General features: G+C 43.4%; 2 protein-coding genes and 1 pseudogene across 10 annotated transcripts in view; 2 read left to right on the forward strand and 1 right to left on the reverse strand.

Annotated features, from left to right (window-relative positions):
• MAML3 (mastermind like transcriptional coactivator 3) overlaps positions 1 to 3,813 on the forward strand; it is a 459,954-nt gene extending 456,141 nt beyond the window's left edge. For both annotated transcript variants that reach the window (XM_002745341.7, XM_008992687.5), the window contains exon 5: positions 265 to 3,813. In XM_002745341.7, coding sequence (XP_002745387.3) covers positions 265 to 1,265 — 1,001 coding nt within the window. In that variant the 3' untranslated portion in view covers positions 1,266 to 3,813. The remainder of the gene's footprint in view (positions 1 to 264) is intronic.
• The window catches only part of MGST2 (microsomal glutathione S-transferase 2), a 65,833-nt gene that overhangs the window by 11,605 nt on the left and 37,930 nt on the right, over positions 1 to 16,298 (reverse strand). The window contains exons 5-6 of one of the 7 annotated variants that reach the window (XM_054252909.2): positions 15,693 to 15,873; positions 3,804 to 6,823 (exon numbers count right to left, since the gene is read on the reverse strand). In XM_054252909.2, the coding sequence (XP_054108884.1) occupies positions 15,741 to 15,873 (133 nt within the window). In that variant the 3' untranslated portion in view covers positions 3,804 to 6,823; positions 15,693 to 15,740. Of the gene's footprint in view, positions 1 to 3,803; positions 6,824 to 8,414; positions 9,324 to 14,299; positions 15,874 to 16,298 lie in introns of those variants that run through there. The other 6 variants (XM_078366485.1, XM_054252910.2, XM_035292922.3 and 3 more) reach the window with 6 other exon arrangements.
• On the forward strand, positions 6,580 to 7,328 carry LOC118152379 (prefoldin subunit 1 pseudogene; annotated as a pseudogene). The gene has a single exon (XR_013532887.1). The product of XR_013532887.1 is annotated as a prefoldin subunit 1 pseudogene (transcript).

A 16,298-nucleotide genomic window follows, 5' to 3' on the forward strand; every position in this document is an offset into this window, starting at 1 on the left:
GGTGGGATTTCAGGTGACTTTAATTTTTGTCTGTGTTTTTTAATACTTTCAAATTTTTTACAGTCAGCATTAAGTTATAATCAGAAAAATAATCATTTTTATTAGAGATTTATTATCAGAGTAGATCCTTTCATATAAAGGAATTTTGTCATTCTCAAAGGAAATTCCAGCATCTTCTTGTATATTGCTCATGGAAGGAGATATTCCAACAGTATGTTGCTTATGGAGAAGAGTGAGTGGTGTCTGTCCTCTTTTTCACTGCAGGTTCTCCCCAGGATATAGCAGCCGTAAGAAGCCAAGCTGCCCTTCAGAGCATGCGAACATCACGGCTGATGGCACAGAATTCAGGCATCATGGGAATAGGACCCTCCCAGAACCCAGGGACAATGGCCACTGCAGCCGCACAGTCAGAGATGGGACTGGCCCCTTATAGCACCACGCCTACCAGCCAACCAGGAATGTACAATATGAGCACAGGCATGACCCAAATGTTGCAGCACCCAAACCAAAGTGGCATGAGCATCACACATAACCAAGCCCAGGGACCCAGGCAGCCTGCCTCTGGGCAGGGGGTTGGAATGGTGAGTGGCTTTGGTCAGAGCATGCTGGTGAACTCAGCGATTACCCAGCAACATCCACAGATGAAAGGACCAGTAGGCCAGGCCTTGCCTCGGCCCCAAGCCCCTTCAAGGCTGCAGAGCCTTATGGGAACAGTCCAGCACGGAGCGCAAAGCTGGCAACAGAGGAGCTTGCAGGGCATGCCTGGGAGGACTAGTGGAGAATTGGGATCATTCAACAACGGCGCCAACTACCCTCTTCAAGCTGGGCAGCCGAGACTGACCAAGCAGCACTTCCCACAGGGACTGAGCCAGTCCGTCGTGGATACTAACACGGGCACAGTGAGGACCCTCAACCCAGCTGCCATGGGTCGGCAGATGATGCCATCGCTCCCGGGGCAGCAAGGCACCAGCCAGGTGAGGCCAATGGTCATGTCTGGCCTGAGCCAGGGAGTCCCGGGCATACCAGCATTCAGCCAGCCCCCAGCACAGCAGCAGATACCCAGTGGCAGCTTTGCTCCAAGCAGCCAGAGCCAAGCCTATGAGCGGAATGCCCCTCAGGACGTGTCATACAATTATAGCGGTGACGGAACTGGGGCTTCCTTCCCTGGCCTCCCAGACGGTGCAGACCTTGTGGACTCCATCATCAAAGGCGGGCCAGGGGATGAGTGGATGCAGGAGCTTGATGAATTATTTGGCAACCCCTAGTCAAGAGAGGCCCCAAGAGCCACAACTTGAGTGGTTAAAGCTTAAAAAGTGAAAAAGAAACAGGATGTTGACCCATCCTTGTTTTTTGTTTTTTTGACCCACGTAAACTGAGCAAAACTGCAGCTGGCTGACAGTGAAAGATCCAGGTGCCAATCCACAGCTCCGTCGGGCCTCCTTTCACCTGATTTTCACACGGCAATCCAGATGAGACGCCATGCAGATCCCTGCTGCCAGAGAGGGAGACACCAGGAGGAGCAGGTGGGAAGATGAAGCCGGCAGAGCCCCTCTGCTCAGCGCGCCCTGTGATCGCCTGGCACAACAGAAGCTGCTTCAGCCAAGAGGGACTTACCCAAGAGAGGGATCCTCAGCCCCTCTTGCCCCAGGTCGGGAGACAGCAGCTTTGGAGACACAAAAGAGACAGAGCCTCGGCCAGGGAGAGTCCCACAGAGGAGGCTGGGTGGTTGCACAGGCCAGGTGCTCAGGTTGGAAATGCACTGAGCTCTGGGTGCCAGGAGATGTCAGGCTTCAAGACATGCTACTGAATTTGGAGGGCAGGCATGAAGAACAGTGAGATGGTCACAGGGAGGCAACAATGGATCCTGCAGGCCTGTCTGCCTCATGCCCCGTGGTGACCCTCAGGAATTGCAGAGGCTCTGCTGTGACAAGGAGAGCAAGATGAGTTTGGAGCAGGGTCCATCCGGCAGTCCTGGGGTGGCTGCCTCTGCTGGTGCCCCTGGTGGCAGTCCCTCCAGGTTGGGCTGGAGCCCACTGGGGCCCGATACAAGACCCATACATCCAGTGGGTCACTTCTCCTGGTGGCCGCAGGGTGGAGAAACCCCTGCTGGACCCCTGTGTGTCCACCAGCCCGGAGCCTTTGTCTGCAGCCCTGCCTTTATTCCTCCTTGCCTCCACACCAGCCTTCCCTTGCTTCTCCTTACAGACTATTCAAGAAGTGAAGCGTGTATCTTTAGGGAGTCTTGAGCAGAGTCCATATAAATGCGGGAAGAACTTAGACAATACCTAAAATGCAAAGGCAACACTGGAGTCTTCTTTCTCTCCTGTGCGTAGAGTTGAATTAATATCTCTGCCTGGAACTGAGAGGGCTGCCCTGATGTTTGGGCTTCAGTTTTTGTGAGCCACATCTGATATTTTTGAAACCCCAGGAAGAAATGGCCTGGAGGTCACCGGTTCGGGCTCCCTTTGGGAGAAATCCGAGGAGTGATGCTCTAAAATCCACCTTTTCCATCATCCCTACTCATCAGAAAGACAAATATAAAATCCCCGAGAGGTGGAGGAGCTAAAAGAGCAATTGCTCCACCTTATTTGGATGTAGTTTCTTTCATATGGGCAAAGTGATCCACTTCCAAAGTCCTGTACAGTCGTTCTCTTTGTCATTGACGCACATCTGCCCTAAGTGAAATCTGTCGGAAGGAATCACAAGGCTCCTTGCTTCCCCTCCCAATCTCCCTTTGGGAGGCCCTGTGGCTTCAGTGTTGTCCTAAGTGAGAGTGGCGTATGCTTTTCTCCTGTCCCCTCCTCCCTCCATGTCCTGGACACTGGCTGCCTTCTGTGCACTCCCAGGCAGCTCACCACAAAAGAGTCGGAGCCTGTGGGGCTGAACTGGCCACATCCAGTCCTGAGAAGGCAAGTTTCCATGGAAAGCTGGGAACAGAGGGGTTTGGAGAGGAGATGGTGGGCAAATATTGCCTTTGACTTGCTCTCCGTGTACCCCGGGTTGTAGATCTGCTCAGCAAAAGGCAGGATATACAGCCAGAGGTGCCTGGTGGGTGAGAAGCCCAGGCAGGGGCTGGGTGCCCTCTCCAAAGAGGTGGCAGCAGGGTGACCCTGAACTCCCCAAATGGGGAGCGATGCCACCGGAGAAACTGAATGGAAACAGATGAAACCAAAAAAAAAAAAAAAAAGGAAACAAATGAGAAGACACAGAAAACAGAATTACCTTTTCCTGAAAGGTACAGGAAACAAACATATAAGCAATGATGAGAAACTGGAGGTGGCTAATGGAATTGGGACAGGGGGTGGGCTCCGTTATCTTGTAAAAGCTTCCTCCAAATGCTCAGTACTGGGACCAACTAATAGAGAGGTAGATTTTAATAAGGTGGTTTTTGTTTTGGTTTTGTTTTTACTACGGTGCTGATGTATATGTAATGTCTAAAAAAAGTTATTTGTACATAAGTTTTTACAATACTGCAGATATCACTGGGTCTACTATCTGTAAAAAAAATATACATATAAATATATATATACTGTTTGTTTAAAATAGAGTATTTTTATTTCATTCCTTAACTCATCATCACAGCAGTGGTATTGCACTTCAGATGACATCTAATTACTAATTTGTACTGTATGACCTATGGCAACTTGCTCCATTTTATTCAGATTTTTCTAGCTTTCTGTTTTTACTTTGTACATTGAGCATTGCTTATTTCCTTTTAAGAAATGTACAGAACTCTGAAATGTAGAAATGAAGTGATGTTGACATACCACTTTTAAGAAAACAAAAATGAAAATAAAAGATTATCTGAATCAATCCGAAGTATGGTTTATTTTAAGATCCTCACTGGATTGCCAATCTTCATTAAGCAGACATATTATTCCTGGGTTTTAATTGATTAACTGCAGTTCTTTTCTCAAAATTTTGATACCATTCTTTAAACATTTATTTAATGGGAGAGATTAATCATCCCCAGCCTTTGCATTCAACTGCACAACTGATACTTTGTAAATTTGCTGCCTTACTCTGAAGGATGAGGCAAAGGGAAGGGAGGAAAGTCAACTTTGCATGCAACTTAGTGCAATCCATTTGTAGATTCAGTACTGTAACAATTCCATTTCCAACTGGTTCATCTGGAGGTAGGGAGGCTCCACTGGAAAAATAAATATTTTGTCAAAAAAAGAAAAATCAGAATATATTGAGGGGAAGTAATAAAAGGTTCTTGGGGAGCAGTCAGTAAACAATCCCCACACACTTGTGTGTACCTCACTCCTACCAAGCCACTTTCCATCTCAAAGCCATGGCCTGGCTTCACCTGCACACGCCCACAGAACTGAAAGTGCTTACAAGTTTGTACCCCTCCAGACTGACTTTAGCCAGTGACTCACTGGTGCAGGAGTATGAAAGCCCAGTTAACTTTCTGAACAAACTCAGATATCATTTTGCTCCAGAGCTCTACTGCAAGATCAGGCAAAGACTGGGACTTGGTTTAAAGGTGCTCCCCAGGCCGGGCACTGTGGCTCACACCTGTAATCTCACCCAGCACTTTGGGAGGACAAGATGAGCGGATCGCTGGAGCCCAGGAGTTTTGTCAGAGGTGGGTAAACCACAGCAACTCCATCTTAAATAGAAGCTGGTAAAATAAGACTGAAACCCAGATGGTGTAGGCATTTTAAGTCACCGGATGAGAGAGGAGTTCAGCACAAAATACAGATCATAAAGACCTTGCTGATAGAACAGTTTGCCGCAAAGGAGCCGGCCAAAGCCCACCAAAACCAAAATGGCGATGAGAGTGACCTCTGGTTGTTCTCACTGCTACACTCCCGCCGGGGCGATTACAGCTTACAAATGCCATGGCAATGTCAGGAAGTTAACCTGTATGATCTAATAAGGAAGAGGCATGAATAATCCACCCCTCATTTAGCATATCATCAAGAAATAACCATAAAAATAGGCAACCAGCAGCCCTCAGGGCTGCTCTATGCAGTAGGCATTCTTTTATTCCTTTACTTTCTTGATAAACTTGCTTTCACTTTGCCCTGTGGACTCGCCCTGAATTCTTTCTTGCGCAAGAGCCAAGAACCCTCTGTTGGGGTCTGGATCGGGACCCCTTTCCTGTAACATATTTCTCTGTCCTGTAACATATTTCTGGCTACCACAGAAGGAACAATCGTGCAGAAACTCTGACCCAGCAGCTACCTTTGGGTAAGTATTGGAGTCTTCTAACATATTTCTGGTGAACCATGGGACAATATTGGAGATACCTACTCCAACCCAAAGGAAATAGACTGTTGCACCGACTGGAAGACTTTGGGTAAGTGGTGGGTAAAGAATGGGATTGGGTTAGAGGCCCAACTTAGCGGAGTTAGAGTCTCTCCTAAGACAGAATGGGTTAAAGGCTCCTCTTAATAAAAGGCAAGCATGCTTGACCGACCTCGGGTTAGAAGCCCAACTTAGGAGAGTTAGAGTCCCTTCTAAGATTTAGGGGGTTAGAGGCCCCTCTGGGGAAAGTCCCTCTAGGCTAAGAACAGGTTGGGCACTATAGGATGTTAACTGCCATTCTCTTTGGATTAATCTTCCTTGCACTTTGCTATGGGTGAGAGGATTAGGCATGTTCAGGATCATGGAACATGGGAAGCTTTTGCTTCCCTAGAAGGGGAAACTTAAAGCTGGTAGGATTGCTGGAAAAGATTCTTGCTCAACTGACAGTAGCCACCTAAACTTTTCAGTGTCGCTGCAATGGGTGGGTCTTTCTCTGGCCTCCCTGATCAGATCACCTTCCCCGCCCTCCCACAGACAATGCTCTTCTCTCTCTCCTTTCTCTTTCTTAACTTTTCTATTACTAAGGGCGTCTATCTTGCCCAGAAACCAGGTGTTGAAACTCCTAGTCAGAGGTTGGATTAAAGATGATGAGGCCCATCTGAGGGCAAATTTAATTAAGCCTTGCCAGTTTGATATTGGGTGCTAAGCAGAGTGGCTAATGTCTATGTTTTATCATGTGTATTTTGCTCTGGCCAGAACAAAAAATGCTTTTCCTTTATGATGTGGCTTGGCCCCCAAGGGGGATGGTGCCACAAGCAGGATCACTAGGGCCACTCAGGGAAAGGGAACCCAGAAGCCTGGCATGCTGGCAAAAGGGTAAGACTTTCTTACCAGTCAGATTTCTGGCTTCTCTCTCTCTGTACAAACAGTTGAATGAATGGGGGAAAAAAATCAGTGTTTATTTCCTCTGTAAAGTTTTGATTAATGCAAAAAAGAATTCTAAGACTAGTCAGGCTGGTGTATTTTGTGCTATGAATTCATTTTTCTGTGTCGAGGGGTACTTTAGGATAAAACATGGGCTTAGAACACCTGTGAGCCCACTTTTCAAGATGAACTAGCATGCTGGTCAGCAACAAACTTGGCCATAGGTCCCTGAAACAAAAAAAAAAAAACAGATGAAGTCTCCACCTTGTTTTATGTCGTTGGGCGCCTGACCTTTTAGCCACATGGTGGTACCTTCTCTTGGTCTCTGCCTTCCAGGGAACAGGAATTTTAGGGTTCATGTTATAGTTAGCTCTAAAAATCATATTAAATAGGCATAGAGTGCACCAAGATGGCTGCCCCCGTGGATCTTGAGTTGAAGAAGGCCTTCATAGAGCTTCAAGCCAAAGTTATAGACATTCAAAAGAAGGTGAAGCTCGCAGACATACAGACTGAACATCTAATCAGAATGAAAAAGCATGCACATCTTACGGAGATTATGCCTTTGGTAGACGAGACTAACATGTACGAAGGTGTAGAAAGAATGTTCGTTCTTCAGTCGAAGGAAGCAATTCACAACCAACTGTTAGAGCAGAAAATAGCAGAAGAAAAAAATTAAAGAACTAGAATAGAAAAAGTCCTACCTGGAGCAGAGCGTTAAGGAAGCTGAGGACAACATCCGGGAGATGCTGATGGGCACGAAGGGCCCAGTAGGGAGCCTCTTGGGGCAGCTTTTCCTCCTGCTCCTCCCATTCCTGGTGAGGGCAGAGGAGTCTCTGCAGGGAAGCAGCTTCTCCTCTACCCCGAAGGACACTATCTGGATGGCCTCGCAACGTCACATTTTCTGCGTCACCCTGAGCCCCTTTTGCTTCCCAGCCCTGGAGTTTTTACCCTGGCTTTGCCTGCCACCTCTGCCCAGGACACTCTTCCCTCGGGGTGTGTGATGAGCTTCTAGGAGAGGAAAGATGGGAGCCAGGGCAGATAGGAAGCTCTGTCTGAGCTTTCCACTAGGCACGCCAGCCAGACCAATAAAAAGTGTCAGTCCCACTCTGCTAAACTGCTTTTTTCGTTTGTTTGGTTTTTTGGGGTTTTTTTTTTAATTGTACTTCAGGTTCTGGGGTACATGTGCAGATCATGCAGGATTGTTGCATAGGTACACACGTGGCAATGTGGTTGCTGCCTCCATCCCTGTCACCTACATCTGGCATTTCTCCCCATGTTATCCCTCCCTGATCTCCGTACCACCACCACCCCCCAGCTATCCCTCCTTTGGCCCCCCCAACAGACCCCAGTGTGTGATGCTCCCCTCCCTGTGTCCCTGTGTTCTCACTGTTCAACACCCGCCTATGAGTGAGAACAGGCAGTGTTTGACTTTCTGTTCTTGTGTCAGTTTGCTGAGAATGATGGTTTCCAGATTCATCCATGTCCCTGCAAAGGACACGAAGTCATCGTTTCTTATGGCTGCATAGTATTCCATGGTGTATATGTGCCACATTTTCTTTGTCCAGTCTATCGTCGATGGGCATTTGGGTTGGTTCCAGGTCTTTGATATTGTAAACAGTGCCACTATGAGCATATGTGTGCATGTGTCTTTATAACAGAATGATTTATAACCCTTTGGGTATATACCCAGTAATGCTTTTCTTAAGCCAAGGGATGGAACAGAGGGCGAGAGAGGCAGTGGCCATCTCCACCTCAGCTCCTGCTCCCTCTGCACCCGGAGCCCTTCCTTCCTTGGGGGATGGGCTCTTGCCCTTTTCTCTTTTCCTTTCCTGTACCTTTGACTAACCCCTACATTCTGGGCCTGCATGTAGCAGACAAGAGGAAGAAAGAACACCGACATTCACAGCTGAATAAGTGGACAGAATAGCAGTCCCTGGATGCAGTATGCCTCAAGATTCCTTTCTCTGCCTTCTCCCATACATTCCAAAAGGAAGTTCAATAGTCAGCAGCACCTCCAAGACTATCTCCTTTGGGCCAATATCATAAGATGGACACCGTAATCCTGAGGCCTCTTAGAGGCTGAGGGGCAGTGGTGTGCTCCAGCTGGCTCATCCCAGCCCAGGTGGGCCAGTTATTCAATTTTCAAGAATTTTCTTGCAAGTCAGTTGTTAAACATACCCATTATAATAATGTAAATGTGTAAATTATGTTAAAAACAAGGACAATAAACATTCAAAATTAAAAAAGTTTATTTTGAATAAAGTTTATATTAAATAATTAAAAGCCTTTGCAAGCTCAAAATTAACTACTCTGGACTCCTTCTGGGAAAAGAAATGGAGACCACTCCTTGCTGTAGCTCAGTAGCTAAGATCTTTCACTTTCATATTGGTGGTCAGGGTTTGATCCCACCTAGGAAGTAAGTTGTTTCTGGTTTCCTGTCTGCATGAACTTGTCTTTTCCCTTCTCCTCCATGGACTGTCTTAAATTTTCCTTTCTCTAAGCACCTAGGAGGTTACCTTTGGTAAAGTTCAGAAGCTCGAAATATTGGCTGCTTGGCATTGTTAAAGTCCAATAAGAGACCTGAAAGGGTTTCTTTTTAAAAGAGCACTATGGTTAGAAGTCAGCTTAATTATAAATGGATAAATGAGCAATAGATGATATATTTAAAATGCCATTAATGTTTTTCTCTTTTTGGAACTTGTTTCTCTGGAAAAATGCTTTTTCTTCTCAGTCAACTGAATTATTTTTCTCCATTTTAATTTTTTTTATTTGTCTTGCCACTCGTAATGCACACATGAGAGGCCCTAAGATAACTTCTGGTAGCCTGGGACTCCTGGGGAAAAACAGATAAGGCGCCACAGACCCGATTTTGGGGGTGGGAACCCTCTGTTTTCCTCATGAAACCACAGGAATTAAAAGCAGATAGATCCCTCTCAAAATCAAAGGCTCCGTTTTGTTTTGCATTGTGTTATCTGAAAGTTTTGAGTTTTGGGGGTATCAAAAACTACTTTTCATTATGAGAGAGCTTTGGTGTGTAATAACTAGGTAGGAAACATACTTTAAGGGATAGGTAATAGTAGTTACGGAGGGATACTTTGATTCTTCGCATAGTTGCAACAGGGAAGCATGCTCTTATCCACCTGGAAAATAAGGAAACATCTCCATCCCACACTGGGACATCAGACTCCCATGAGGGATGGGCGGATTACAAAATGGGCTGATTGGCTTTGGGTTTCCTTGCAATGAAATGCAGAATAGAAGCACTGCACTGTCTCCTCCCATAGTAATTCCCTCCTTTGGGGAATCTAGGAACCAGTATGAAATGGCACCCTTAATTTTGCGGATCTGTCTTTGCGTTCAGCTGCTTATTTGCTGTTTATTTGACCATAGAAATGCATGCTTTCCCAGACCTGTTCTTCCAGGGGCTCCACCCTGAAGCCACTAATATAAACATACAACACATATGAATAGACAGAAGATTCAGCACTTGTAAACATATGAATAGACAGAAGATTCAGCACTTGTAAACATACAACGCTAATTAATTAGCTTAGGAAAATAAGCACTTAAATCAAATATTTTGTCAGAAAAATATAAACTAATGCCTTTTTGTTCAGGTAAGTCTAGTACTCTTTGAAAATAAAGACAGTTTTAAAGATTAATGATAAAATAAAATGTCTTGAAAATGTAGACATTTGGTCTAAATTAAGGTCAAATATCAAATTTTCTAAATGCTTTAAGGTCAAACTGTTTAACTTTTGAAAATTGTTCAATTGGGTCAGGTGTGGTGGCTCACGCCTGTAATCCCAGCACTTTGGGAGGCCAAGGCGAGTGGATCACCTGAGGTCAGGAGTTCAAGACCAGCCTAGCCAATGTGGTGAAACCTCATTTATACTAAAAATGCAAAATTAACTCGGTGTGGTGGCACACACCTGTAGCCCCAGCTACTTGGGTGGCTGAGAGAGGAGAATCAGTTGAACCCAGGAGGGAGAGGCTCCAGTGAGCCAAGATTGCACCACTGCACTCCAGCCTGGGTGACAGAGCGAGACTCTTTCTCAAAAAAAAAAAAAAAAAAAAAAGAGAAAATTGTTCAATTTACCTAACTTAAAGCCATTAGATTCTAGATAAGGCCTGGGGACATGTGGAGTTAGCCACGCCCCCTAGCTATGCTGCACAGTCGGCTCTTACCTGCACTTCTGCCTAGTGTGTCCTGGGCTAGGCTTCACACCTAGTACATAATTGAAATTTCTTACTCACCAAGGTTTTCACCAAAAATAAAAGTTGCAAAAAGTTAACATTGTAACCTGCAACTGAGACAACTGAAGAAACAGTTTTATGTGTAAGGTGTGTAAGGAAAGTAGAATGTACTTTTGGTAAAAGATTATAAGGCATGGGAATGTGGTGTTTTTTGTTTTGTTTTGTTTTTGTTTTTTGCCTAAAGGATTAAAGATTTGTTTTAAGTTTAATAGAATAAAGCTAAAGGCTTGAACACTTGTGACAAGTTTGGAAAAAATTAATTGTAAAAAAGATTCTGTGTGTGGACATTGGCTAGGGTATTGTTCAGTTTTTCCATAAACATCAGAATAAAAGCACAACAGGTTTTTCTTAGAGCACTGATATGCTCTGTCACAAAAAAAAATTGTAAAGGGTTATAAAAGGTTTATAAGAATCTTACTTTATTGTTAAACATTAAAATTAGGTAAATATATCTATATGGTTTTATTAATAATTGGGTTTAACATTAATAGTACATTAATGTAAAGGTGAAATTTGGCTTTTTTGGTATAAAAACCATACAGGAAGCATTATCAAATGTGAAACATTTTTCTTTCTTTAGACTATATTTGCATAAATGTGTTATTGGTATATATTCCAAAGTTATGGAAAACTCCTATAATTCTAATATGACTTGGTGTATGTTATTAATAATTATAATTGTTATGTAAAATCTTGTGTGCCACAGAAGTAACCAAATTTCCTTATCAATGTGGCTTTAATAGTAGCTGTCCTAAAATTTTTTATCATCCACAGGCAATTGTTGTCTTGTTTTAATCCTCTCTAGAAGGTGGTTTATAATCAACTATAGAACTCTAGCAGGTGTTCCTAAATGCAGGTTTCTAATAACTTTGGAAATTGTAACATTAGAATAGAGGAAACAACTTTCAGAACTCTCATGAAGAGATGGAATGTTCATGAATATCAAGTAGAACAGGAGTTAGCTGAATTAACTAAACCAACAGAAAAATGAAGTAATCTTTTTAACTTTGCTTAAAACATGGCTGATCCTTTGTTTTTCAGAGTCAGTGAAACTTTTCTTTTGAGCTATTTACAGCTTGTAGCAATTGAGTCAAGTATACTGCTGTGAACAAAATTTGGAACATATTTCTCTCTACTTGATTTCTGCAGAATTTGGAAATTAGCTGTGAGTATTCTTAATTTATGGCAATATAATTATTTGCATAAGTGCAAAACAAATCTGTTTTCATTTGTAACAGGACACGATTGGAGAAACTGGTTATTTTACCAAGGCTTTGACTGGAATGGTGTGCTTTCCTTTAAAGAATCAAACTTGACTTGTAAAGCCAATGAAATCCCTGTGGGGAACTGGCCTCATACCTTGCCTACACAGTTCCTGAACAGGGTTTCTGACCTATGGTAAGTAAAGAATGTCAGTTTCTCACAGGTCCAGGAGCCCCAAGTTATCTTGGGACCTCAAAAGGAGAGGAATTTTCCCAACTCATAGGTATTTGAGGGTACAAACTCATGGCAGGGCTCAGCTTTAAGAAAAGTCTTAACTGAGATTCTTTATGAAACAGAGTTCCCAAAAAGCTAATTAAAATGCTTATGTGAAAAATAATTATTCTTGCTGCACTTTATACAAATAATTAGGCCAAGTATAATAAAGCAAATCAGTCTTACCATAATTTGTCTTTAGTAAAAATGGGAAACTAGAGAGAGAAATAGTATGTTTCAAGAACTATGGTATACTTACTATTAAATTCTAGGCTCATTAGTTGTTTTTAAGTTTGTTTCTGCAATTTAGGCTAATCCTGTTTATTCCTGTGGACCAACCAGTGATCTCTAACTGCTGCTCAGAAGAAACAAGAGGGATGGGTAATGTAAAAGTCTGGATCAGTATTCTAATTCTGAGGACATTGCAATCAGCTATGGTCCCCATATCAGCATGGTTTCAACAGTTGCACAGTTCATGGAAAGACTTCTAATTTAGTTTACTTGGAATAACTTATTTTGCTTTACTCTCGCAGACAATATTGCTGTCATACTCTTTGTGTAAGAATACAGAACAATATTACTGAATGTTTTCTTAAACTAAACACTAATTAATCTTCCAGGTATCACCTCTTGTCAAAACTTAAGAGTCATGAATGACCCTCACCATACTGATGCTTTCTGACTAAGCTCCTCTATACCCTGAATGCAAGAGACCCTCATAGTTAGGCAGGAATACAGAATATGGATCTTTGTCCCTTTGCAACCCTTAGGATTAATGGTTCTCTTGTAAAAGAAAGGGGGGAAACGTCAGAAACAGCAATTAGAACAAAGGAAAATCTATCTTTTGAATGTTTAAACTGACAAGGCTTTGATAGTCTGCTACACCCATTGCCTATTTTCATGTGTTTAACCAAAGTGTGTGTGTGTCTGTGTGTGTGTGTGTGTGTGTGTGTGTTACCCTGCTCAGAACCAGTTTAAGTGCAAAACAAATTGTTTAAAAATCTTTGGGCTGGGCGTGGTGGCGCAAGCCTGTAATCCCAGCACTTTAGGAGGTCAAGGCAGGTGGATCACGAGGGCAAGAGATTGAGACCATCCTGGCCAACATGGTAAAACCACGTCTCTACTAAAAATACAAAAATTAGCTGGCCATGGTGGTGCATAGCTGTAGTCCCAGCTACTTATGAAGCTGAGGCAGGAGAATCACTTGAATCACCAGGCTGCTTTCTAGCCTGGCAACAGAGCAAGACTCCATCTCAAAACAAACAACAAAAAAACATTTAATTGTAAGATCTGGAAAGTTTCTTTTCAACTTGCAAAGGACTTGGTTATGAAGTAATTATGCCTTAGTATCAAAAATTTGCCTTCCTGTCCTTCATTGATCTCAATGTATAAAACAATTAAAATGTCACAATCCAAGTCATGATCATAATTGATCAGAATATTAAGTAAAAAGACCATAGAATCAAAGCTTTTTAGCAATTTGCCCCATTTACCTAAAAGAAAACCAAGGCAGAGCATTACAAAGTGCTGAGGAAGCACAGCCAGCAAGTAATAGGATAGGACAGGATAGGATAGGATAGGACAGGACAGGACAGGACAGGACAGGTGAGTCTGATTCTGGAGTCTTTACTTCTTTGCTTCATGACCTCTTACTGATGGAGTGCCTTGTCCAAATTTAAATGGCCAATTACTGGGGCAACCTGAACTAGTATGCAAATGTGCCCACTCCCAGGCTAGTATATTCTCAGTGTGCTTTGGGGTATTTAATACTGCACTGCTATTTGGAATGCAGGTGGTTATATATTATGGAAACACTAGTATTTAAGTGTCTTTATTTCTTCTATTAATATTATTCCTGGCCGTTGCAACTTCTATTGTACCCACAAAAAAAGAAAAGTATTAATAAACAACTTTTGAAGATGCCCACACCAGACTCTCAAGGCTCTTCAATTTTTTGGGGAAAAATTGACAGAGGGCCCTTTTCCTGATGTCAAAATGTGTTATGTATGCTCATAATTCATTTTACCTTTTCCTTGAAACCTGTGAGGTAGAATCATTCTCATTTTACAACGAAGAAAATGAAGAAAAGTCATCTGCATTGTGTCAGACAATGACTGCACATCAGGGTCAGAATAATTTTGGGGGTTCCACTGTACTTCCCATATCACCCTCCAAACCCCACATGACACAGGTGTGTAGCAGAAACCAACCCGGGTTCTATAGCTGTGAGCATGATCCACCTTCCTCAACCAAGAGAAGGAATATTCCCTTTGCACTGATCCCTGGGCAATTCGTTGAAATGATATACTTTTTTTTTTCTTTGTCCTCTTGAAATTGTACCCCAACAAGTTAAAGAGACCAATAACTAAAGGAAATTCTTGAGTTTGGAGGATGGCAGATAAGAATAGAAATAACTTGCTGAAACACTGAAACTCTCTCTGCTTATGAGATTTTAAAAAACTGGGTGAAATCTGTGGGAACCAAGATGGCTAACTGGAGTCTGCACAGAACAAGCTGGCTGGTGTCATAGCCTGAATTTCTACCACATTTCATACTAGCTTCCCTGGAATTTGCACATGCTACCCCTGAGGCAGCATAAAGAGATAACTTACATGCCCAAGGACTGTCCAGATCTCCCCTTTCTTTCCACTGATTACTTACTAATCTCAGAATTTACCCATGACATTTTCTAATAAAAATACTGCTTGGAAGCCAGCAGAGGGAGACGGATTTGAGCTTGACTCCTATCTCCTTGTGAGTTGACTTGCAATATAAAGCTTTTCTTGGCTGGGCAGAGAGGCTCACACCTGAATCCCAGCACTTTGGGAGGCTGAAGCAGGACGCTCACTTGAGCCACGTGTTGGAGCTTCCAGCCTGGGTGAAATGAGACCAGAGAAAGATTGTCTCTTTTTTAAAAATAAAGCTTTTCTTTTCTCAAAACCTGGTGATACAGTATGGGCATCAGGCAGCAAGCTCTTTAGCTTGGAAACACTTTTTCCTTTATAAAGTACATTTTTATAACCTGTTTTGATTTGTGCTATCAGTTGATTACTCCCTTCGCTGACTACTCTATGTGTTTGCCTGACTTCCCCCACGTGCCTTCCTATCTGTTGCTTTCCTATAATCAATGAAGGTGCTCAGCTGCCTCATCAGTGTCTGTCTGAAACTTTCCATCAAGAGAGAAGCAGTCATAGGTTGGGCGTGGTGGCTCATACCTGTAATCCCAGCACTTTGGGAGGCTGAGGAGGGTGGATCACTTGAGGTCGGGGGTTCAAGACCAGCCTGACCAACATGGAGAAACCTCATCTCTACTAAAAATCTAAAATTAGCCAGGTGTGGTGGCACATGCCTGTAATCCCAGCTACTTGGGAGGCTGGGGCAGGAGAATCGCTTGAATCTGGGAGGCTAAGGTTGCAGTGAGCTAAGATCACACCATTGCACTCCAGCTTGGGCAACAGAAGCAAAACTCCATCTCAAATAAAAAAGAGAGCAAGAGAGAAGCAGTCAGAGTAGCAGGCTATGTCAGCAGTCCTCAGAAAGGACAGCGCACGGGCCAGGCTGCTCTGTTCCCACACAACAGATCATGACTTCAGCTGCATTTCTAAAACTAGGACATAACACACTTCCACTGATGATATGAATATACCTACCCCAAGCAAATTTCAATTCATAAACAGGAAATGTATTCTCTAAAGGGTGTGCTTCTACAAAGCCAATTCAAGAAAAACAGAATAAAGGCTTTATTTGTTTGTATTTAACAAATGACATCACATTACCTTCAGGGTGGGAACAGCTTCTGCAAGCATTAAAGGGAAGAGAAAAAGTTAGAAGTGCCGCCTCAGTTTCTTGGCAATATTGAGGTCCAGATATTCATCCAGAAAGCTGTTTGCAATTCCCAGGGCACCTAGGAAGGTCAACAAGGCCAAAATCCCCAAACTCAATCGGAAACCACTGATCCTGCAGGGTGGACATAAGGGAGAAAAGTGACAAACTGGGCTGTAATGAGGAAGCTGAGAGCCCTGAAATAGGCTGTCCTCTCATTGACACTGCCCAGAACTTCTATATTTTTGCAATTTGAAAATTTTGGCTCATCACATAAATTAAAGAAAATGCCTAGCCATGGAGATCACTTGGTTTCTTTTTTTTTTTTTTTTTTTTTTTGAGACGGAGTTTCACTGTTGTTACCCAGGCTGGAGTGCAATGGCGCGATCTCGGCTCACCGCAACCTCCGCCTCCTGGGTTCAGGCAATTCACCTGCCTCAGCCTCCTGAGTAGCTGGGATTACAGGTGCGCGCCACCATGCCCAGCTAATTTTTTTGTAATTTTAGTAGAGACGGGGTTTCACCTTGTTGACCAGGATGGTCTCGATCTCTTGACCTCGT

Source organism: Callithrix jacchus, chromosome 3 (genome assembly GCF_049354715.1).
Source record: "Callithrix jacchus isolate 240 chromosome 3, calJac240_pri, whole genome shotgun sequence".
Lineage (NCBI taxonomy): Eukaryota > Metazoa > Chordata > Mammalia > Primates > Cebidae > Callithrix > Callithrix jacchus.